The sequence below is a fragment of the Aulostomus chinensis genome, chromosome 7 (assembly GCF_037954235.1).
Source record: "Aulostomus chinensis isolate RoL2024-O1b breed Wild chromosome 7, RoL_Achi_v1.0, whole genome shotgun sequence".
NCBI classification, from domain to species: Eukaryota; Metazoa; Chordata; class Actinopteri; order Syngnathiformes; family Aulostomidae; genus Aulostomus; species Aulostomus chinensis.
In genome coordinates, this window is record NC_141326.1 from 5,838,269 (window position 1) to 5,864,219 (window position 25,951).

General features: G+C 40.8%; 1 protein-coding gene and 1 long non-coding RNA gene across 4 annotated transcripts in view; one reads left to right on the forward strand and one right to left on the reverse strand.

Annotated features, from left to right (window-relative positions):
* Window positions 1-25,951, forward strand: part of LOC147258400 (polypeptide N-acetylgalactosaminyltransferase 18-like) — a 196,271-nt gene that overhangs the window by 103,203 nt on the left and 67,117 nt on the right. For all 3 annotated transcript variants that reach the window (XM_086208252.1, XM_086208253.1, XM_086208254.1), the window contains exons 4-6: window positions 5,250-5,436; window positions 17,193-17,390; window positions 18,888-19,002. In XM_086208252.1, the coding sequence (XP_086064378.1) occupies window positions 5,250-5,436; window positions 17,193-17,390; window positions 18,888-19,002 (500 nt within the window). The remainder of the gene's footprint in view (window positions 1-5,249; window positions 5,437-17,192; window positions 17,391-18,887; window positions 19,003-25,951) is intronic.
* Window positions 20,427-22,419, reverse strand: LOC147258402 (uncharacterized). The gene is made up of 3 exons (XR_015116756.1): window positions 22,365-22,419; window positions 22,003-22,094; window positions 20,427-20,699 (listed from the first exon to the last, which is right to left on the reverse strand). It is a non-coding gene; the product is annotated as an uncharacterized LOC147258402 (long non-coding RNA).

Sequence of the window (25,951 nt, forward strand, 5' to 3'; positions counted from 1 at the left end):
ACTGAAATTCCATCCATCCATCCATTGTCTTCCGCTTATTCCTACATTAAGGGTCGCGGGGGGGCTGGAGCCTATCCCAGCGTCAACGGGCGAGAGGTGGGGTTCACCCTGGACAGGTCACCAGTCCATCGCAGGGCCAACATACAGAGACGAACAACCATTCACACTCACACCTACGGTCAATTTAGAGTATCAATCAGCCTCGTCCCCAATTGCATGTTTTTGGATGGTGGGAAGAAGCCGGAATACCAGAGAGAACCCACGCAGACACGGTGAGAACATGCAAACTCCACACAGAAAGATCCCGTGCCCGAGCCGGGACTCGAACCCGGAACCTTCTTGCTGTGAGGCGACAGTGCTAACCACTGCACCACCGTGCAGCCCACCACTGAAATTACATTTCTTTTTTTAAAGTAAAGTACCAAAAATACTGGTACCATACCAGTACTGAGTTCAATGCCACAGTACCTGGGCAATGAACAGTACAAAGTAAAAGAAAATCAATACTTGCTTTATCTTCTTTAGCATAGGAAACACTGGACCAAGGCTCCAGCCCCCCCACGACCCTTAACAGGAATAAGTGAAAGAAAATGGATGGATGGATGGATGGATGGAACACTGGACCATCCTCCTTTTAAGACCCACTTTGATAAAGTGGCAAATTCTGCTGACTCTAGATTATATTATGCAGACATAGTCTATCAGAATACCTCAGAAAATGTCATCAAGTCATTTACACAAGTCCTTGACATTTGTTGTAGGTGTCAAATGGTTAATGCCGTAATCTAGAAGACATGTTCACTGATCTTATTTGTTTGAAAAAAAGTCATTGTCCCATAGAGGTCAACAGGACATGCATTTGAGTTTAAAGCTCCATCTGACTGAAACAATTTGCCTGCCACTCAGATCTATTACCTCCTTTCATCTCTTTAAAGCAGGTCTCTTTCTTATCTTCACACATCATGCCCTTGTTTCTAATTTCATCTTGAAGAATGGAGGAAATAAGTTTTGTAGGTACATATAACACATGTATAGTATCTTGTCTTTATGAATGTGTCTACATTTATTGACTGTATTTCTACTGCATGCAAAATGTCTGTGTAGGTTCTCATTCATCCAGGTCATCGTAGATCGAAGCGAAGTAAAATCTGGTCAACTGGACGTAAGTTTATCTTGAAGACGTTTCACCTCTCATCCGAGAGGCTTCTTCAGTTCTAGTGAAGAGTGTGGAAACTCCAGCTTATAAACCTATGTGGGAGTGGTCAGTGCTATTGTGGTGGAAACGACCCTCCCGAGACTCACCTGGCCTCCCCAAACGACAGTCGTTGTGCGGTGTCAGGGAGTTTCAGGGGTGGTCGTTAGGATTCAAAGACCATCTTTGAACAGAGGAGGTGGACTGCGACATTTCCTTTCACCTATTTACAACCAAGTCCTTTCAAAGCTTCCCCAAAGAGTTCAGCTGAAAGACCCATGTGGAACGGCTGATGCCAGCACAGCCCATTAGCATCTGAGTGGTCGGTGAAACTCCCTAACGACCACCCCTGAAACTCCCTGACACCGCACAACGACTGTCGTTTGGGGAGGCCAGGTGAGTCTCGGGAGGGTCGTTTCCACCACGATAGCACTGACCACTCCCACATAGGTTTATAAGCTGGAGTTTCCACACTCTTCACTAGAACTGAAGAAGCCTCTCGGATGAGAGGTGAAACGTCTTCAAGATAAACTTACGTCCAGTTGACCAGATTTTACTTCGCTTCGATCTACTGCATGCAAAGTAGGGGATCAAGTGGGTGAGGGAGGGGCTAAGCTTGGGAGAAGCAACCTTTTTGTTTCTGTATGCGGGTGTATGTGCATGTGTGCCATTTTATTGTAATGCTCCTGTTTTCTCTGTTAGAGCCCCTTCAAAAACAAGATACCGTAGTTCAAGGGTTTATCTTCTAAATCAGCTGTTAGTGTCATCCTCTAAAAAGAAAAGGAAAGGAAAAGAGATAATGATATACCACAATTCTTGATGGCAACAGCATAAAAAGTACAGCACCAATCATGCATGCATGCATGTAATATTTAAAGTGACTTGAAGCTGCCTCTCTAATCTTTAAATAAAGCCTAAAGGGTTGTACTTGGAGACTCTGCCATCTGCAACCGACGGGGCTCCCATGCCCTGGGTGCCTCCCCCAATTTTAACTACATCCTAGTCATCCACATCATCACATCTACACTCCCACGCACAACACGCGCCCTGCACCCATGTTGGGAAGGGGGGGCAGCTGGGGCGGGGAGTGGGATTTTGTTTTTTGTTTTTTTGGGTGGGCGGGTGGGTGGGTGTGTGTGTGTGTGTGGGGGGGGGGGGGGGGGGGGTCGCTGCCTGGTGGTACCTAATGGCCTGAAGCTCGGCCTGCTCTGGGGCTCCCTGTGTCCTGGGGGTTTCTGGGTGCCCTGGTGGCTTTGTCCTGACCTGCCTGCTATCCTGGACCAGGGGATATACCTGCCTGCTATCCTGGACCAGGGGCGTGTTGTTCTGGTCCCCCGCATCAGCTACAGTCAGCTACCCACAGCATCCAATGACAAATCGTATCACACACATACACACACATACACACGCGCATACACACATGGTGCACAACTGATACATAATCACACACTCAGACATTTATTTTAAATTATATTAAACCAAATGGTAAATTTGCACTGGAAATTCTGCAACCAATGTTTTTCTCTTTTTTGTGTCGTTGTTATTGTTGCTGTTGTTTTTTTCTTTTTGTTTGTTTGTTTTGCTGTTATTGTTTTTGTGCCCCCCCCCTCCTGTCTTCCCTATCCTGTCCCTGTTCTCTCTTTCTATCCACTCCTGAGCCTTAGTCCGGTAGCTTTATCAATGAACCAATACCATTCCAAACAAAGTTAAACACAGTTGGCGATAGGAGGAGTTTATCAGATTCCTCCTTTGCAGAGTAAAACTGCTTCAGTACAACAAGGCACCAGAACATCTATATTGCTTGCCCCAGCTGCTGAACAGGACAGGTTTAAAAAAACAGAAATCTTTAAATCAAGCCTTAAAGAAACACCAAAACTTCAGCACAACATACCAAAAAGGACCAAGTGACAAGAAAACAACTGCTTCACTCTAACATGTCCTGAGATTTGAGTAAAATAAATGGCATTACACTGCATAATAAACTTAGTGTTTCTCTTGATGATTACTCACTAATGGTTTCTACAGCAGAGGATCACTGCAAGTAGATACGGATGTTATATTTATACATCTATTACTCCATAACTTGCTGGTAAGCTTCTGCATTTGAAACATTCCCCATGTTACAGTAAATTCACATAAACACTGTAACCAGATGATTATCGCTTCAAAAATGACTAAGATAATAATATGTTCATGTCACCGACATTTCATTTCATTTTTGTGACAGCTCTGTCATGAAGTCAGATTTTTGGTGGTCCCAAATGGGCCCTGATTTGTCCCTCTGGACTAGCAGACAAATCTGTCAAACAAATATGTAAATTCTCATCTTTTTTTTCCCAAATAGGGTTTCTGTCATTTGAGGTAGTTCTTATTATGTGGATGTAGATCCTGTTAAGTGTTTCTGTTTTTCTGGTGAGTTTAATTTTAATTAGTGACCTGATGCTGTGTTATTGACAGCTGCTACAATAGGTTGTTGCAGAAGTATCAATTTAATTCTGAGAATAGAATGCTGGAAAGTTGGCAAGAGGACAAACAAATTGTTTAAGTTTTCTTTTTCAAACCATGATTACATGCTCTGCAGTAAACAGCTCTTGGGATTGAGAAAGATATAGGACTTCAATACCATGGCTACTGCATACACTCTTCTTCCAAAAAAATCTGTTCCACCTCGTATTTAAACATCTTGAGGAAGTACTAGCTCTCTGTCTCTCTCTGTCTCTCTCCCTCTGTCTCTCTCTCTGTGTCTCTCTCTGTCTCTCCCTCTCTGTCTCTCTCTCTCTGTCTCTCTCTGTCTCTCCCTCTGTCTTTCGTGCACACACACACACACACACACACATTACTTATATACTGTATATTCTTGCAGCATAGCTCTATCTTTAATATCTTCTTGTTATCCTTTATCATACTCTAGACTGCTTAGCAAATACATCCACATAGCCTAAATAAAGCAAAGGCTTCTTTTTGTCTTGAATAATTTAAAGTCATGAAAAATTTATCAGGTGTGTCTTTGAGAAAAATTCAATTCATTTTGTTCAACCAGGGTCTTATTTTTCTTGCTTTATAGTGCAAATCATAACCAGCAACAGCACTGTAATGAAGGATCGCCACTCTGACTGAACCAGACCAAGTAACCAAAATGATCATCTCAAGACAATATTGTGTTGCACCTTCATGTCTTGTAAATACACTCAGGTTTAACATACTTTTTTACACCCTTACCTGCTGCTCAGCTCACCTCCTCTGCTGTTATTGCCAGTATTAGTAAAGGCAGTGTGAGTATATGGGCATATGTATGTTGAAAACAGAGATTTGTGAAAGGTACATTTCTAATAATGTTCGATAAATCAACACAGTGTCACACCCTATTCATCAAAGAATATTTGGTCAAGTCCCCCTGGTGTCCACAGCTGATGTTGAGGGGTTTTTCCGGGGTTTTGCGTGACGTCACATGGGTGTCTCCACTACATTCTCATCCATTTCTACTGGCGATGCCGGACTCTGCCTTACAACTTCCTCTTCCATCTGGTCCTATTTGCTTATTCATCAACTATTCTTCATGTTGTTGGGGTTAGGGTCAGGGAAGGGTAGTTGTTATGGTTAAGATTAGGGTTAGGGACTGGTTATCACCGCGGCGCCATCTTGTTTGCATGGAAAATCCCCCTTCTTCATCATCCAGTGATGCTGGATTTGCCATCTATGTTGTCAAGCAGCACAGAAGGGGTACCCTCAACATCGCCTGTGGATGCAGGAGGACTTGACCAATCATCGTAGGGAATGAGACTGTACTGGATGAATAGTAACAAGTCAAAACAGAAATCAATTTCAGTTAAACTGTTAAAGCCAAAAACAAGCATTTGGCATATGATGAACGTACCATGCACACACACACACACACACACACACACACACACACACACACACACACGCACACACACACAGAGTTAATGCAGCTGAGAGAGTTTCTGTGGCAGTTTTCCAATAAGATCAATACTAAAACAAGCTGAATATCGCTTGCTCATACATCTAAGTGTGTGTGTTTGTGTCACTTTCTCTCTAGTGGAGCTCAAAGAGCACCTGCAGAGCTTTGTGGACGAGACCAACGCTCAGCATGGTCCAGGCTTCATCAAGGTGGTCCGTCATGATAAGCAGGAAGGACTGATTAGATCCAGAGTCACTGGGTGGAGGGCTGCCTCTGCTCCCGTCGTCGCTCTTTTTGATGCACATGTTGAATTCAACATTGGATGGTAAGCAGCTGGCTTCACTTTATACTCTAAATTCAACACAGTTCAGGGCTGCAACATTTACTGAAAGATTTCAAATCCAAATGGGATGAAAAAGGTGACAGTTGAAAAACTGACCCTTTTAAACATCTTGTCAGGATCACAACTGCTGATTCCTACTTTAGTCAAAATATGTTTTTCTTAACACTTCAGATTTTTATTGTTTTCATCTGTCGAGGAGCGATCTCATCTCAGTTGAGGACATTTATAAAAATGCAGGATTTGAGACATCACAGCTAGTTTGCAGCCAATTGGGGTCCAGTATGATGCATGATGCAGAAATAGTAACAATAGATTTTTCAACGTAGTAGGAAACACATTGTATCTCATAGTTACAAACCAAAAAATATTGCCTTGTCTGTGTTTTTTGTTCCACTACTATCAGCTCCTCCCTCTTACCAACACTTTTCCACGCCTGTCCCATGGGTGGATGGTACTAACTTCCTCCACAATTCCACCTCCCTTGCTTTTGTTTCTCTCTTGTATCTCTTCCCTCCTTTAAATATGGTTAATTAAGACAGTTGTACAACCTCTGACTTCAGTTATACTGAGGTTGGCCATACCATAGTGTTGTTTTTGGGTAGTATTTATGCAATATGTGGGATACTGTGTGTATTATCTCGCAATACCTTACCAGTGTTTGTCTTACTTTAAATTTAAAAAAAATAGCACCTGAAACATTTTGTTAACCATATTCATAAATTTAAACATATCTCTCGCCCAGAGAGGGTGGAGTGGCATCCCAGGGTTGGGGATGAGACCCTGCCCAAAGTGGAGGAGTTCAAGTACCTTGGGGTCTTGTTCACAAATGAGGGAAAGATGGATCGTGAGATCAAGAGGCGGATTGGTGTAGCATCTACTGTGATGCGACTCTGCATCGGTCCGTCGTGGTCAAAGCTTTCAATTTACCGCTCTCAATTTACCCAGGATCTATGGTTCTACCCTGACCTATGGTTGTGGATACAAGAGGCCGAAATGAGTTTCTATAGCTGGACTCTCCCTTAGAGATAGAGTGAGAAGCTCCTTCATCTGGGAGGAACTCGGAGTAGAGCCGCTGTTCCTTCAAGTCAAGAGGAGTCAGATGAGGTGGTTTGGGCATCTGGTCAGGATGCCTCCCAGACGCTTCCCTGGGGAGGTGTTCAGGGCATGTCTCAACTGTGGGGGGCCGCAGGGAAGACCCAGGACATGTTGGAGTGACTATGTCTCTCAGCTGGCCTGGGAACGCCTCAGGATCCCCCATGAAGAGCTGAAGGAAGTAGCCGGGGAGAGGGAAGTCTGGGTCTCTCTGCTTAAGCAGCTGCCCCCGCAACCTGACGCCAGATAAGCAGATGGATGGATGGATTTATAAATTTATGTAGGTAGTCATGGAGATAATTGTGACACATGCAGCAAGGAAATACTGAGTACACCGATGCAATGAGATCCAGAGTTGTTTTCAGATGAAAACTACATATAAGATATTGTAATCATTTGGAATTTCCTACTGTCATCTAGATGACAAAATTACAGCATGTAGTGCATTATTGATTTTTCCATTTTATTTGGTCATTTATTTCATTTATTAAAGGAAGTTTTAATTAAAGATGTTAACACAATCGCTAGTTTTCATTTAAAGTGAGCAAAATTTTTTTTTATTTACTTTTTTGTTTTTCCAGACGTTAAGAGAGAGAGAGAGAAAGAGAGAGACAGCGAGAGTTCACATCTGAACATTCAGTGTCCCATGGATAAAGGGAGTGGAGGTGCTGTCCTGAAACTTCATTAAAATGTGGTTTAGTTTAAAAACAAACATAGACACAACCAATTCGTCTTTACTGATCAGAAACAGTCACAGAAACAGATCGTTGTCAGATTAAACAAATATATAATGATGTCTCGTTAGACAGGTCTTTCTGTAAAATTTAAAGACAAATTTAAATTGATTTATCATCAACCCTATATGGCATATTACTACAGCTTTTTAGTATAAGGAATCTAATCACCTGTCGACCATGCTTGCAGCCATCTTTAATTCACACAAATTCACACTAGTTACAGCAGATGAAATCATTTAAAAAACACTTAATGTGGAAACTTCTCAAACCTTTCTTGCAGTCTCACTAGTTTGTGTTAAGTTATTTTCCCTTTCCAGCTCCAAAGCTCTGCCAGAAAAATTGTCTTTACAATTTGATGGCAAAGTGGCTTTTGTTTAGAGCAGCTGATCCATTGCATAGTTGTAGATTTTGCTGTATGAGGTCTTTGAGAAGTTTCCAAGGACTAAATTTCCTTTGTACTTATTCCAAAAATATTTATTTTCTAAAGTGTCACTTTTCCAAAAAGCAAGATCACTGTCATGGCAATTTAGTAATGGATTGGATGTTTTTGAGTGCTGCAAATCTATTTTACACTAAGCCCTCTTTGCTCTGTGGCTTGTTTTAACAATTCAGAGAAGAAGAAAAATTAAAAGAACTGCTGAATGTAAACTCGACTGACTGTTTTATTCTAACAGGAATATCTGGCTCCTCATCATTTTAACCACTCCCTCAGTCACTTCACCTTGGTGCTGTGCCTGATACATTAAGAGACAGACAGAGACCGAGACCGACTTGAGGACAAGCATTCAAATTTTGATCTCAAAACATGGCCTTATTCTGACACTGTTTATGCAAGCATTCACACAACACTACGTTGCTTGGTAACACAAACTTTGCTTCTACCATGAGCTTACCATTGATTACTGTCATGTCTATATTCATGAACTCTTACTTTCCACTGTATGAACATGTTAGTCCTCACCATGTAGCTGTCTTATCCCACAAGGGTTGCACAAGTTCTAGCTTCATCATACGGACAGCTTCACTGATGACTGAAACAAAATGACTCTCTGTAATTGATTTCCCTGTCTGGTTTTCAGAAGTAAAGCCCTTCTGCTGACAACTTTTGTTTGGCATCCTCCATCCTTTGCACTGCTATGTGAATATTTACAGCCTGAAATGTAACAGGCTGACATGACTATTTGGAGACTGTCCGGACATACAAATATCTTGAACTACAGTTTGACAACAAACTGGACTGGATTGGACCGGACTGTGAGCAATGGGGCAGTGTCGGCTCTGTGCCAGGCAGAGGCTGAGGTCATTTAACATCTGTGGGAAGCTGCTGCAGATGTTCTATCCGTCTTCAGTCGCCAGTGTTCTCTTTTATGCTGCTGATTGCTGGGGAAGTATTGTGAAGAAGAAGGATGCCCTGAGGCCGGACAAGCTCGTTAGGTGTGCTGGTTTTGTGGTTGGTCTCAAACAGGACAATCTCGAGTCTGTGGCTGGGAAAAAGTCTCCAAATTACGCAAATTTACACACCATCATGAACAATGAATTGCAAGTATTTTTAGTTGGCTAGGTTTTTATGACTAATTACATATTTTATTTTATGACTCATTATGTTGGTGCATTTCCTGATAACAGCAGCTCTTTCTGGTGGTGGCGTTCTTTTTGTACATTTGTTTGTGCTTTATGTCTTTTATATTTTTCATGTTGGGATGAACAATGATTTTTTCATCTAATCTAATCTAACACAGTCTATATTTTGTTACATAAATATCAAACCCCAGCACCGAAGAGGTCGTAGTCAAATAGACGTAGTACTGTACGTTAATCATTGTTTCTAATGTTTGACACTTTGTTTAAAACAAGAATTTAAAAGGACCACAGCAAATAGGTACTGTAAGTGAGCCAAGCTGGAGAGTCCAAACTTCACCACAACTGGAGTGGATGGTATTTTGTGGTGAATGGCTCCTGGTACACCTGGTGAAGGACCATATGGTGTATTTCCATCAGGAAAAAAAACTAAGATGATTTTCCCCAGCTCATGAAAAATGACATGAGGCTCTGCAGATGTGCAGCGGAGAGCGGAGGAGAAAATGCCAAGATTGGTTCAGTGGACTTATATCAACTACAACGGTAGTCTTGTCATGCAGTCTCTTTTAAAATCTTATGTAACAATCTTAATGTAGCTATTTTAATAAAAAATGTCCATAGACCAAATTTCAATCAAGAATTGACCCACCTGCAAGCTATAAGGATTTTCTCCCTTTAGCAAAAAAATCCATACTGAACTCGACACTCTGGACTTTCAGAGGATGTAGTATAACATCAAGTAAGGTACACATACAGTACTCTCCAATATCCTATTGTGTCAGGTGTCAAAAACACAGAGTGAAAAAGAACAACTCAATGACAAAACACACACTTCTTTTTTCACTTGAGCCTTCAGCCCCACCCACCAGTTGATGAATAGTTAATTGAACAGGGTTGCATAAAAGTTTGCATCTTCTGTTATTGTGTTGCTTTGGCTCAGTTTCATTGCCTTGGGAGTGTGTATTTGGAGATTTTATTCAAACAGAAAATGAAATTGCAACCTAAGCATTAAACTGTATTAACCATTCAAGAATCATCCATACTGGCTCAGTCGTATAGTTTCTAAAGGTTTCTACTTTGTGTGTGGTATGTTCAGTCCCTCAAAATGATCCTCACCACATGCAACTAAATCAAAGTGTGTTTTTGTCATTTGAAGTATTAAGTACACTTTTTTTTTTTTGGTGCAAACTGCCAGGTGCTTTCTTTCATCACAGATAAACATTGTGTTGCTCAGCAATGGGATGTAGTCCCCATTTTAATATTTAATATGTTGTTTTACTGTAAGTACTGTTCAGAATGAAAGTAGGCAGAACAATATGCTGTGCAGTCATGACTCATGCAGTTTCATCTACCCTGCTGTCTATGCAACTCATTTTTTCTCTTCTCATTTGTCACATCAGAGTTGTTGTTTTTTGGGGGGGGAGGCAATACAAATTCAACTTGAACTTGAAAATTAAAATCTGAAAGGATTCCTGTGTTAAAATAATAACTTTAGCAACTTTATCAGGGTTCCAACCAAGGGTTCGAACTGTCACGTTCCAGCTGATACCAATTTGAATGAGCCACAATACCAGCAGAAAACAACCCAATAACTGGCAAAGACTTTGTAAGAACCATGACTGAACTTAGACAGATGGTGTTACAGTAGGAGAGCAGGGCCCCACAGCACTATAAATCATGTTTTATTGTTTTTATGCAGTCACTCAACACAAAAATCCTTTTGGGCCATAAATGTTGGTCATGAGTAGGGTTTACAAAAAGTCAGACTCCATAATTTCATCCCACACGCTGGGATAGGCCCCCCCCCCCCCCCCTCACGACCCTGAATGTAGGATTAAGCGGAAGACAATGCATGGATGGATGGACATTTTTCCTGTGTCTCCCTTTTAAGTAGTCTGGCTGAGTTTGGAAATGGGGAAGATTCGCCAGCACCTGCGTCTCCTTTCCTTTTTATTAACCACTCATCTGTTTTCCCGGAGGGAATCCTTGAGGAGCCCCCCAGTCCATCCACCCACATTTCTGCCCAGTGTTCCCCCACCTGGTGTGTTAGCGCTTCCAACCAATCGAAGCTCGTAAACCACCTGTGCCAGACTTTTAAAATGCCGCTTGGAGTCCCGGAGATGGCAACTGTAAAAGTAGTGTGACCAGTCCACCCCACTGTGCGCTTGCTTGTCTAGAAATTTGTCTTTCATCACAGTAGACCCTGGGAACTTCGGGGCACTGGGTTTAGTTTTTCTTTTTTTTTTCACACCAACTCCATCGCACCAACACGAAGTTCTTTTCTTTGTTTTGACACACAGTGGGTTTTTTTATACATTAGACAGGGAAAGGTGGAGTAGGCAGGTTAGATTCTGATTTTTTTTCTGTTGATTATGTTGCAGGGAAGCAAGAAAGCAAAGGGGTTGAACAGTAGGCACATTGTCGTGTTTTAGTTTTATTCTTTTTATTTTTTGTCATCACCTGCAGCCTCTCCCAGTGGGGCTCTCTGCACTTGCAGAGTTGAGCAGTGGCTCCCCCCTGGCTGGTCTCGTGTAGCCAGTTGTTTTGTTTTGTTCTCCTCCCTAATAGAGTGTGTCTTTTCAAATACTTTGGTTGTGGCTCGGTTTATGTTGCTTCCCTTTCCCCTAGACACTCTTGGGTGGTAACAGCTTCTTTTCAAAGGTGAGCATGATGATATTAAGAACATGAACATGTGAAAGAACATAACGTCATCATCTGAATATTGTCATTGTGAGCACATTAACATGACATTGGCACATCAAGCCTGCAGAGCCATGGGATTGGATGTTGACTCAGCTACCTGATGTGACAGATGTGATCTGTCTCCTAAGACATCCTTCCTCCTGTTTTAATTTTCTCTTTCAATCTTATCCAGCTTCAAACTGATTTTTTTTGTGAAAATGCAGAAATTACGGTATTATATATATATATATATATATATATATATATATATATATATATATATATATATATATGGGGGGCCTGTCCTCCAAGACAAGTTTCTCCAAATAAATTCAAGAAAGAAAGAAAGATAATTACCAACAAAGCACTGGCTCCATCTGCATAATTGTTTCTATCATACTGTATGTTTTACTTAATTGCAATGTGGCTTATATTGAGTGAAAGGCTTGTAATAACAGGGTATTTTGGTGACATTGGAACCTGTTGTTCCATGTTGTTGACTGTAATCACAATAATCATCTGATCTGATGCTCCATCAGTACTGTCTTACCTAAACTAAAGTCTACCACAGAAACATTATAGAGTTCCCTGTAGGTGTCTTAAATTAGGGTTTCAGGTGAGCTCAGACACAATGTCTCTCTGTGAACACTTACTTTAAATCTTCACTGGACGAGGATTCTCTGATGCGGAGGTCCCCCTAATTGGTGGTTAGCAAATTTTAATGTCATTCCCAATTGCCATAATTCAGTGCTTTTTATTTGGCCACACTGTACAGTATGTATTTATATATTTCAATGTTTGAAATAAGAGAAGTATCCCAGAAGCAAGGGTGATTCTGCGTACGAGATAAAAGCCTCCCTCTGATCTTGGCTCTTTGTGATGTCATTATCATACACCTCTGTGGGGCTGAACCGATAAAACATGAATAATTGTGAGGCATGGTGAGGCCTTGTTGATATTTTCTCTCTCATGGGACACTCAAGGGAAGTTTACAATTAAATGAAGGCTTCTTGTCCCCCAAGACAAATCAAGGAAAGCTACTACATTACATTTCTTTTTTTCCTAGATCAGTCACTCAGTCACATCATTTATAGCCGTATGACTGGTTGTGTTCTTCAAACCAAAATGATGTAAATACTCACCATTGCTCTTCAGGTAATTTGGAGCTCTTTTCACCGTCAGGTTATTACAAAATATAGAATTCAGAGGCTGGTGCTGGAACTTTGTATTGTGCTCACATTTCAATTACTTGACCTCTAAAAGAACAAATTTGACAATATTCTTTTTGGTACCTGGCTTTTTTTGTCTAAACTATGTTTACCTTTTCTGGAAATATCCAAGATTATCAACATATATAGGTTGATCAAACTATAAATATTTGCCCTATAAAACCCAGTTTGTCCTGCGATTTTTTTCTTAGGAAAGGAGGTGATGTTAAATTTGTATTTCCAAAGACTAAATACTTGGCTAAAATGCTTCTTATTTTTAGCCAATTTTTAGTCATATCTGGTACAGTTCTCGTTGATGAAAACTCAAACAGGTTTTAGCCTAGTTTTAATCATCCATCCATCATTAACTTACAATTTGGATTGGGCTGTAAGAGAAGACGGATTGGAATGTGTGCTCCTCTGCCCAAACCCAAACACAGCATCCTTATCGGCTACTGAAGGTCATCTACCCCATTGTTTATCCTCCAGGAGAACTCCTTCTGCCTTGGTGACGTAAATGGCACGTACTATTCCCCCCTCCCCCGTGTGTTCCTGACCCCCACCTCTGTCCTCTCCACCTCCCTTGGGGTGGCAGCGCCTGTTGGCTGCAGCCTGCCCCGCCCGGGGATTGGTGGCGCGGCTCCGCTGAGACGCCTCACTCTCATTTGCCTCCATTGGGTCAACGGACTGCTCAAGTTTAGCGTACATACACAAGAAATGTATATGTGCTGTTGTTAAATTCTGAAGTGTACCATTATTACTTTCAATCTGTAATAATTGTGACCGCTTGTGATAGTTGGATCAGGCTTTGAGTTTGAAATGCATTTCGCCTTGGGCTCGATCCCTTAGTGACAATAAAAGGCATCTTGATCCATCCATTTTCTTCCGCTTATTCCTTACTAGTAAGGGTCGTGGGGGGGCTGGAGCCTATCCCAGCGTCAACGGGTGAGAGGTGGGGTTCACCCTGGACAGGTCACCAGTCCATCACAGGGCCAACATACAGAGACAAACAACCATTCACACTCACATTCATATCTACGATCAATTTAGAGTATCCAATCAGCCTAGTCCCCAAATTGCATGTCTTTGGACTGTGGGAGGAAGCCGGAGTACCAGAGAGAACCCACGCAGGAACAGGGAGAACATGCAAACTCCACACAGAAAGATCCATGCCCAAGCCAGGACTCAAACCCAGAACCTTCTTGCTGTGAGGCCACAGTGCTAACCACTGCACCACCGTGCAGCCTATTTTTGTTCAGTTTTAGTTTAAAAATGTATAGTCTATTCAACAAATTAATTCAGTAGGTCAGTAAGTATTGGAGATTGCTGTTGGCCAGAAACCCTTTATCTCCATTTTTCAACTTTCTTTCTAACATATTTCAACTGTTTTTTTTTGATGAATTGATAACTTACTTTATCTTACATAAGCTGACATACATAAGTTGTGAAAATAGCAGATCTATAAGTTCAACACATTGCAACACATTATGAGCTTGTAGATCGGCTATTTTCCCCAATATTTACAGTCATAAAGAATGGCTTTCGACAAACAAGGTTTCCACCCGCGGGCAAATACTTTCTGATCTAAGGATTATGCATTACACACATAAAGTGTGTAACTGTGGATTCAATGTTCGTTACCCCAAAAAAGCCAAAAACAAAAACATTCTTAGTGGCCACATTTGCCACCATCTGCCTTTACAGTGAATTCAGTTTTGTTTTGTTTTTTTGCGGCTGGATAATATTTAAAATACGTTCATAAATCTTCTCGTTGTTTCCTACCACCAAACCCCTTTGCTGACACTGCTGCCATGGTCCAATGTCTGTGATGAGAGACCGCAGGTGTGTTGAGCAGAATGTGTGCTGCATGCCAGGTGATGAGAATGATAGGATGCAGCAGCGTTGCAGATACTTTTTAGGTTTAATTGACAGATTCCATGCACGATAAGCAGAAATGCCATGCATTTTGAACGTCTGAGAGTCCACCCACTCTCCTTCATGTTCTCAGCAATGAAAACTCGTATGTTTTAGGAATCAAAAGCCATGTTTATCTTGTCACTGTCTCGTTATCATCACGGAAAAAGGGGTGTCAAAATAATTTTGTTGTCGTCGTCGCTTACGAAAACAACACTGGTAACGGAAGCCTACTTCATACTTAAAATGCATCAAATATGATGATCTCCACCAAGGAGGTGATCACCACACACATTTGTCGTCTGTCTGCATATAAGCAGGATAGAGTGGAATTCTGGAAATATCTGGATCTGTTGACATCACGTCAACTTGGCATAGCTGTATGCTCCTGTTTGTATTTCTGTTTGTTGCTTTTTTGTTAAATATGTCATTGTACATTTACAGTGTGCAATGAGAAGCTGTAAAGATGTTTCCTGACAGGGAATCTCACCTCAGCAGTAAGAACGTAGAATCCTTAACCACAAGGAGTGAGTGTGAGTTGCCGCACAGCTTGGTGCCGTATGACGAGCCATAATTTGATGAAAAGCCATATAAACCACATCTGAAGAGAACTCATCAACTCTGTCACAGCAGCAAACCTTTGTTTACTTTGTCTAGTGGTAGTGTCAGGTTCACTATACTGTCAATCATTAACAGGCAGTTCTAATAATCAATGAATGAAGACCTGGTTGATCAGTGCAGCCTCATTATTCATCATAGCCGGTTCTCAGAGATTCATAGTCAGTTATTCATTTACTCCATCATATGCTTCCCTTTAAGCTGTAGATATTCTATAATTTCACTGTTAAAGCTTTATAGCTCACTCTCAACTGATGGTGTCATGCAAAAATACTAAATCACATACTTAAAAAAAAACAACAGAGTTTGAGTTAAACACTGACTGTTTTGGTCACTATTGCAGAATTGCTTGGTGAAATAGGCTATAGAGATATACAATCATTCGCATCAGGGCCATTTACAGTCTATTATGGTGAGTGGAGGCAGGTGAATGCAAGCGCAAACCTCAGAAGGCACACAGGCACAGAAGAACTCATGTTTAATTCTGAACGATCCAAAGAAGGAGAGTCAGTGTCAGATACTAACTTGTAATATCTCATTAGATTTCAAGGGGACTAATTATGCTTTCCTAAAAAAAAGACAATGACAGAAGAAAAACAGCGGAACTAATGTGTAATGACAAAATAAGAAACAGCCACCGGAACAAGAGGGCAGTCAGGGAGATGATAGGCTTGGTAGCAAAGACAACAGTGCAGGCAGACTAGGATTATTAAATCACAAAAAACTGGAAGGAAGCAAAATAATAAACAGAGAGGTGGTTTATATAAAACAGAAAATTCACCCCATTCAAGAAACAAAAGAAAAATAAATTCACGACTAACATCAGCAACTGATAATACAAGTCCAGTGGTACTGTAACAGAGTTACTATTTAACCTACATGTTTTTGGTTTGTGGGAGGTAACAAGAGCCCCCTGAGGAAACCCACACAAGCACAAAGAGAACATGCAGTAAGGTTCAAATACAGAAACTTCTTTATATGAGGCAACAGTGCAAACATCATTACCCTCCCACCCACACTGTAACCATACAGAATAGAGATCACTCTCTTTAAAGTGATTGAATCAACATGCTTTCAATTTGCGATGTGCAGAAATAGTAACTTTTAAGCATATATTTTGATTACTCACCCCAGAGAAAAATTCAAACTGAAAACAGCATGAATAGTTGTTATACAGCTTAACATCTGCCCACCCACCTCCACTTCTCTGAATAAGTGCTCTTTATCAGCACACACACCTCTGCGTGTATATTACTCCTGTGGTCACATACAGGGAACCATCTGATGTGCAGGGCACAGTCCTGGCCCCACAGGTTTCCACTGAAACTGTTGTGACCTGATTTGTGGCTGCTTTACTCGTCGACGTCTACCTCTGTCCTGTCTAGATTTTGAAGGAATTGAGTTTGTTCCATGCAACATTATAAGTGCGTAAAGTCAGGTGTAGGGTTGGCATTAAACTCAATCAGTTCTGATTGGGCCATGTCATGCAATGCACGTTACCAATCAATGTGTTGTCTCTCTTAATGGAAAACGCAATTTGAGCTGCAGGGGTAATTGCAAGTACCACAGAGACACAAACATGAAACTGCGCCAATAAACCGTTATAGATTTTCTGTTAACATTGATCTGATCAGCTATATCATGTTAAGCAGGTGAAAAGCACGTTTTCAGCCTTGTTTTGTTTTTATTGTAGTACAAGAATTAGTAATATGCTTCTGAAGCAGAATTCAAACCCCCTGGTTGGTGCTGAAACAGTACTATTCTTCAATAAATTGCGGTTTGCTTGTTTAGGGGGTGGGGGTGGGGTCAGTGCAAGCATATTAATTTTACGGCTGACTTCTGACGATTGCCTTGATTTCACTGCAGTTGGAGATCAAACTCATGTTGTCTGTGCTACGTCATCCCACAGGGCGGAACCAATTCTTCAGCGAATTAAAGAGGACCGGACCCGGGTGGTGTCACCCTCTTTCGACAACATCAAGTACGACACCTTTGAGATCGAAGAATATCCACTGTCTGCTCAGGGCTTTGACTGGGAGCTTTGGTGTCGATACCTCAACCCACCAAAGTCTTGGTGGACTCAACGCAACCATACAGCCCCAATAAGGTAAACAGGGAATCAAAAACCCTACTACTTAAATATCTTGCATTCATGACTGAATTTTGATGCCAGCAAAATAATCTGCAATGTTACTGTCACTACAGTTACACTGAAATGAGGTTGAGAGGATCACTTGCTCAGCTCCATCCATCCATCCATTTTCTATACTGCTTATCTGTTAAAGGTTGGGGGGGGGGGGGCTGAGCAGAGCTGTGTTTAAATTTTAGGCTAGGTCAAGTCACACTCAGTTGAAGCTCAGGACTAAACCTCTCCTTATTGATTACTGATGGATTAAAATATTATACTGCACCCTTGCCTGAATTGGTTTAAGAGTTGTCTTTATTTATTTTTTGGGGCCGTTGAACTATACTTGCATATACTCACAGGCCTTCCATTAATATGAATTATGATCTGACCTGAAATTTCAGCCTTAATGAAAAAGGAGATGGAAATGCATTAAATCCATTACTCTGACATTAAATAAATGTCTTGTGTGCTACTTTCTGGAGACTTAATATGTTCAAAGCCAGAGTGGGAGGGCCATGTTTCTATTAGCATTCTGGGTTTCAGAGTTTCTGGCTGTTTGCCAATCTGTGTCCACTGGGAGGAGAAATTCACCCATACAAGCTGCTTGTGCAGCAGTGCTGTTTTTCATTTTGATAAGAGGAAGCTTATGTGTGCAACTGACAACATGAATACTAATCAGAGATATTTTTTCACTCCTGTTGATTCAGTTTGATGTTGATAAAAGATCGGCTCGCTTTTCCCCTGGATATCCTCAAAATCCCCGAAATTTGTTCCATTAGGAAGCATTTTGTGGATCATTTTAAGGGTTTCATATTTATTCTTCACATTTTTCAAAGATAATGTAACCCTGTTGGTTGTTAATAGAAAAAAAATGCACTAATATTAATTCATCCAAAACAGAAATACATCTAAGTACCCATTTATTTAATGGAATATGTAACTGTGATTACTGTCAGATCTGCTCATGCATTAATGATGAGGCAATGATATTGCTAAGTCTATTAACGTAACCATTCAAGCAGGCAGCAATTTTTGCCAGCTTTCCTCCTAGCTTTGTCTGCAGCAGCCTGTATCATGGATTTATATGTCTTACGTTTGTTGCTGGAAACAGAAAGCAGGTCAACACATCTCCACTTGCATGTGCTTGCTTGTCTCGTCTTGTTTAAGGATGAAGGTGTCTTTTTCTTCCTGATTAAGTATACATCATAAGAAAAGACCTGTGTTGAGTTAAGCTGTTGGTAGCCACCATTGTAACACTTCTACAGCACAAGCTGGCTATGTCACAGATACCCAGGATATGCTGAACTTAAAATCACATGCGAAGCCTCTGGTTAGCAGGTAGAATATGTCACTGAAAAGAAACAAATGAGTTGGTGAAAGGGACAAGTAAAAAGCTGTATTTTGTTTTACTGTCATTTATGCCTCCTAATAATTATGACTTGTGTTCAATACAAACATGTATTTCTTTCTTTTTAGGAGCCCTGCTCTGATTGGCTGCTTTGTGGTCGACAGGAAATACTTTGGGGAAATTGGCCTGCTTGATGAGGGCATGGAAATTTACGGAGGAGAAAATGTGGAGCTTGGCCTGCGGGTGAGTCATTTTAAGAATCTGTCTCTTACCTGCTGTGTATCCATGGCAACGACATACCAACAATATACCATACATTTTGGCACCCCAGCATAAAATTCAAACACAGTAAAGATACCAGTGTCTTTTTGTCCTGCCGTATTGAAATAACAATGACACAGCTCTTGACAATTTATTATTAAATCAGGTACTCTTTAAATACTTTTAGTTTAAAGAGACCTGATTTTCTCATGAGGAAACTTTGGTGACAAAACTGCCTTCTAACTTCTTCTGGGTGGGCAGCGATCTGGCTTGACCAGATAGGGTCAAAGAGGAAAAAAGAAACAGAGACACAGAAAAGGAGCGAGATGGACAACAAGAATAAAAGGATCCATCAATATCTGCATTATATGTATTCAAGCATACTTACTGAAACTAGGGCTAATTACAGTCCAAATTTGGCCCTTATGGATGTCTTTTAAACATAAAATTTAGACTAATTCTAGACATCATTTTTTTACTCTACTATAACCGTTTCAAGAGGGTAAAGAACATGTCTCCCGTACCTGTTAGCTCAGCAGGTAGCTGAACAAGACATGCATTACACATTTGTATGCATCTGCAGTTATCATCTGCTGCTGACACAATCAAATGGGAATTTTGAAAATGATATGGAACAGAATGTTACCTTCTCAGCAGCAGATTGAGGACTCATACAAAAGGTGTAATGTATAGGTGTACTGTAGCTTCTAAGTCCAACAGAGCTACAGCAAAATTAACCGGCACAGAAAACATGTCCTCCACTCCCAGGAAGCGTGTATCTACAGGTACACACAAATGAATCACAATTCAGTATCCCATTTCCATCTTTATTTAATGGCATCAGACATATCAAGCACAATGAAATTATTTTCTAATTGAACTCAGAGGCCTCATCCTCAATTCTTTCATTAATCAAATGAAGGTCACGCACAAACAAAAGGACTTGATCTCACAAAGAGGCTGTGATGGCTTAGGATGTCAAGAGGGGCTATCGGATGGACTAAGGAGAGAGAGAGAGAGAGAGAGAGAGATCTTGACAATTTTGGTTTCTTTTTCTTTATTGTTGTCTTTGGTTCTTTTTTTCATTCAAATGAAATTCACACAAACAAAAATTTAACAAATCAAAAGGACCTTTTATCACAAAGAGAAATAAGAGGGGGTGACATGGTGGTACAGTAGTTAGCACTGTGGCCACACAACAAGAAGGTTGCAGGTTCAAACCCCGGCTCCAGCACAGGGTCTTTCTGTGTGAAGTAGGAGTGGTTGTGAAAGCCAGTTGTTGTCTGTCTCTATGTGTTGGCCCTGCGATGAACTGGTGACCCATCCAGGGTGAACCCCACCTCTCACCTGAAGGCTGCTGGGTTAGGCTATAGCCCCCCCCCCCCCCCCCGCGACACTTAACAGGTTAAGCAGCAGAAAATGAATGGATGGATGGAAATAAAAGGGTAGGTAGGAGAAGGAGTGATGGGTGTCAGGATGAGGGGTCATCATAGGACGGGAGGCAGGGACTGAGATGGACATCGAGAAGATCATGTCAGAGTGGGTGGGGCATTACTATGGAGACATGAATGGGATGGCATAGTGTATCCTCCACATCTTTGTGGTGTGCTTGAGGTGCTCAGACACGTTCACCTTTATGAAGTCCTCCATGTCTGTAGAATCAGATGTCATGATCCTTTCTGCACAAGCATATAAAGAGAACTGATTTAGATACAGTGGTCCCTCGCTATAACACGGTTCACTTATCGCGGCTTCGCTATATCGCGGATTTTTTTAGTGTAATTTTGCATGCTTTTTTTACAGCGTATAGTATGAACGTGCATTGTGTTCGGCATCCTGATTGGCTAAGGGAGAACCGCACATGTGTTCTGCGTCCTGATTTGCAAAGGGAGTACAGAATGTGTTTGCAGCACCAGGACAAAGAGGCACCGTCAGAGGAACTGTGAGATACGTGTGAGTTACTGGTAATAATTTCTTATGTGTCAAACCTCATAGATCGATTATTAAAATTAAATTTGTTAAAAATGTTTGGGCTTGAAAACAAGTTTTGATCTTTGGTTTCATTTACTAATATTGTACTTGTTTTTTTAAATCTGCAAAAGTTTGAACTTTGAGAGTGTTTAAATAAGAGAGAACTCTGAGAAAAGTGTATGAAAGTGTGTGGTTAGGGGTTTTACGGCCTTAAAACATGTATAATAATTGTAAAAAATAAAGCTGATTACTTCGCGGATTTCGTCTATTGCGGGTTATTTTTAGAACGTATCCCCGCGTTAAACGAGGGACCACTGTCTATGCAAAGGCAATTTGCAGCCATAAACCCAAGTCCCTAGGTTAGCAAACAAAAATGTTTCCTGTGCATCCACATCCAATACTGGATCAATACAAAACCATCTCAGCAACTGTTACTGTAACATTTAGTTGTCTACAAGAAGGGGCTGGGCAGACTGGATGTATGTAGTGTAATATTTCCTTATAACATTCTAATTTGAAGTAGGCCTAGACTATTTTACTTTAAATGCTCAACTCTTTCATTAATGACCTTATTTGGTGGAGCGCCGACAGGGAGGTGTGGCTACAGTGGAAAGAGTGAGCAGTCAGCATATAATGGGACTCATTTTTAACTACATCATTATTAAAATTGATCCAATAAACTTCAAAACCAAGGATGAAAAGGCTTGGGGCATTTGTCAGCCACATGCAAAATCCTTCACTGTTCTTCAGACTGACCTGAGGTATGCCCAAGGCACACAGACAGACTGACAAACCTTTCTTGTATTATGTTATGATTTACCAGCTTTAATTTAAACTTTGTTGTCTTTTGTTTCTTTCTTAATCCTACAACTATAACACCTTACTTTCCTTTTGTGGATGAAAAACATCTATCTACACAGCATTACTTTTTATTTAATCAGAGGGGAAGGAAATGTTTTTTCCAAAGTTATTAATTATATAATAGGCTGGTCAACATAAACTTGAACTAACCTTGTATTGCTCTATAAATCCTTGTTTCCTCCAAAGGCCTTTTCCTCTTTCCTTTCACATTAAATTTCGCCATGAGGCTGTGGGTCAAGAGCCTACAGAAAAATAGATTTCAATAAATTTATGTGAAGAATATATGCAGGAATAACATTAGATATGTAATAAAATCTTTACATGAGTTGATCAGTGTCCCCTAGGGTGGTTTTCCTTTTTTCTCTCTACTTATCTCCTTGCCAAGCACAGATGGTCTATAATCTTGCAGTGCATTGGTTTTGAACTTGTATTTTATTTCCATTTAATTTGTAACTTTTCTCACATATTCAGAAGGATAGCAAATGAAAATATATAGAACATTTTGTAGATACCTGTCCAAAGCTTTGTAGTCATAGTCCTTGGTGTTCCGCCCACCTATTCTCGAAATTTGCAGCACCTGTTGGAAAACCAGATCCATAATTAAGTTGACCAACTCTCCCCAGAGGAATGTGCACATGTATTATTTTATTGACACTAAAGTAATTGGTAGATGTAAGTCACTTTAGATGAAAGCATCAGTCAGATGACTAAATAAAAATAATTACTTCCCATCTTGTTGAACCTAGTGAGGTATCAGAGGCCTGTGTATCAGAGAGGTGTCCTCCATGGTGTCAATCCTCTATATGGACAGCTGAAGAGGCAGGCTGCGATTCTCTCAGGCAATTGCAGATGTCGACCGGTAGGCCCAAGACCTTTTTCTGGAGCACAGAACAAATGTGTTTATAATTTCAATTCCCCACTTAGATTAGCAAGGTTAGCTAGCTCACAATTGTTTTCGTATGCAGGTGAAGTGTTTGCTACAGCAGTGTTGGAGAAAGAAAAAGTACTCTGATGAAAATTGCAGCCTTACACTGTACATAATTCATCTCTATAGTCTACACAGCCTGCACTTTAGTATTTAAATGCTGCTCTTTGCACTTCTGGAACTGCATTTCATTGGCCCTGTGCCTGTATACTGCTAAATGACAGTAAAGTTCAAGATAATCCATGACAACTGTCAGTAGGCCATCGTGAAAGTTCACCGGCAGAGATGGTGCAAGAGAGCTGGAGTACACAGATGCAGAGTCTTTAAAAAAAGCCATATCCTGAGGGTCATTCAACACTCTGGGAAATGACCTAAAGGCTTTTGAGACCTCCAAAAGTTCGTCCCTGAAACACTTTCAATGCATACAATCAACCAAACAAGGAACGTGCAAATCAGGTACGCGCAATGTTTTCTGGAGGAGCATACACTGCGGGTACAGGTCCATTTACATTTACATGACGCAACACATTCCCTCATGGAAGAGTACTGTGCAGCGAGCTAACAGAAAACAAAAATGTGTCCTTGTAAGGCATGCTAATGGCTAACGCCCGTGGCCATTTGTGCCTCTAGAACTAGCTGCTAGCACAGCAGGTTTGTGAAGAGACATGTTGACTAAACTACGTAACATTAGTAGAACTTACTATACGTACACATGGAAGTAGAATTCACTAGGGTGACCAAATTACTTTTAATTTAGAAGGGTTGCTCTCCTTTATAATCTTCAAAATCGATGTTTTTCATAGCAGCTAGACAATTGGTGTTTTCACACTGGCTATCGAGCCGCTAATTCGCCTGTCATTAATTCGGCCCGAGTATTCAGACAAAGCATGGCAAATTGGGGGTCAGTTTTAGCGTCCGAGGGTACACTTATTGCCGCCTCCATTGCTATATAAATCCAAGCCGTCAATATGTCGGCTCATTGTGAGGTGGGCGGAGGTGATGACGCAAACTCGCCAACACTGCGCTCACTAGTTCTCCCGCATCAAACTCCTCCAAGAATGTCAACACCGATGCTGCTTGCAGTCTGAGCAGCGAACTGCTGTTTTGAAACTTCCTGACTGTCATGGGGCTAAATATTCTTCCGATAAATCGTCATTTCAGCAAGATGAGCACCTGGGAGGCCACTGAGATCAAGGAGCTGCTAACATCAGTGTCTAGAGGACTGTAAAGGATGGCTTGTTGTATGAGAGGTTGCAGGGGTGCTTGGTCGATGTGGCTATCACCAGATGACAGAACATCTCCAGCAAGTTGAAAAACTTAACAAAACAGTACCACCAGGTCTGTGGCCACAACAGCAGCAGTAGCAGAGGGAGATTGAACTGGGAAACTACAAGGTTTGCCAGACTGTCACAGGTCTAAATATTCTCCGGACATATATGTTGGATGTCACTGTTCACACACACGTGCTGCATGTCATGTCACAAGTTTACACCCACACAAGCGGTGGCTTTTTTGGAAAGATGAATATTATGCCTTCATTTCAAACAGACAAGACGACAAAGTCACGCCTCTACCGGGCAGTAAATTTGGCGCATTCTCTGTCTGAAAAGGGTTAATAGTGGGTCGTTCCTCACCACAGCAATGCAGGTTGACAAGCTGCGCGTGTCGGTGCCTGATCCGTACCATCTACCTGAGCTGTTCGGCGCATGCATGTGGCTTTGCGCAAGTCGTGTTTTGTTTTACGATGTTTATGACAGTACCTGATCAGTTCACACAGAACATTCAAGCAAACACTTAATCCTTTGTCACAAACAAACCACATTGAAGCAGTTGAAGGAATGCCTTTTAGTGCTCATTCGATGCTCTTGAAAGCCTATCAGATGATCCCTTTATAATTAGACTTTGATAATATTTTCATTATAAATGTTTATTTAGTAATAATTAAATAAAACAAAAATTTAAATAGACATTAGACATAGCCAGTAGATAGATATACATTAAAAGTTCAATGGCTTTGATGGGCTGCTACTTCAAATGGCAAATTCATTGTTGGTTGCTGACAGATAGGCTTGTTCTTACCCTAAAAATGTATACTTTCAACATTTAAGCTTTATTTGACATCCTCTACACCAGAAAAATTGTGCTGTTGCAACTCTGTCATTGACTGTCCAGTTAATGTGAGCAGTAGTGAGGTGGTGATTGCTGTTGCTACTACATATCAGCTTCTATTCTAATCATTCACATTCATCACAGTCCCAACATTATCAGTGGCAGCCAATTTAAGATTTTTAAGCAAAGCGAAGATATACTAAAAATGCCGATTCAAGCATTGATGATTACTCTTTTGTGGCGCTCATTACGTGTTACAGTGTCCTTCTTTCCAAAATAGCTCTTGATATGAGGTTGAAGATTTTTCAGGCCCCATTGCCCCTAATAAGTGGCCCAGATGTCTCTTACTTTTCTGTGACATACTCTTGGTTGGGTTCTTGAAGCATTTCTGGAGCATCTTTATTTGAAAAAGACTTCGCATTCATTTGAATAATTCTAATTTCAATAAAGCCAGAAAGCATGTACTAAAATATAACAGCATATTTAGGTTGCTTGTACAAACCCCAAGCGGGCTCATTCTGTGGCTCAGGAACAGTCCATCATATTCGTCAATAAAGAAGCATTCAATGTGTGAACAATAAGCAGGTGAGTTCTTTGGTTGATGTGACACATCATCCATTAAAAAAAACAGGTAGTAAACAGGACAATTGTCAATAAAATGGACAGTTTAAGATAATAATAATTATTGTTGTTTTTGTTATGAAACTACATGATCAACTAATTAAAGGTTAAAAAGACTAGTTCAAGTGCATGATATAAAATAGTGCTGTGACATTCTAAAACAAATAGTAAAAATATATGTAACAGTAGTGAAACATGTAGCCATTTGTCAAGAGTAGGCCAATTTATAAAAATATTTTTTTAAGAAGACCTTGCAGAAACTGCAGTGGAGTCTGTTGATCTCATTCTGGGATGAAAACGTTGCTGGAAAAGAACAGTAACTCTTGCTTTTCAGTCTTATGGACGGTAGTGTGGATTTTAGAAAATCTGTAATGATCCTGAGCAGGGGGCGCATGGTGGTGCAGTGGTCAGCACTGCCCCCTCACAGCAAGAAGGTTCTGGGTT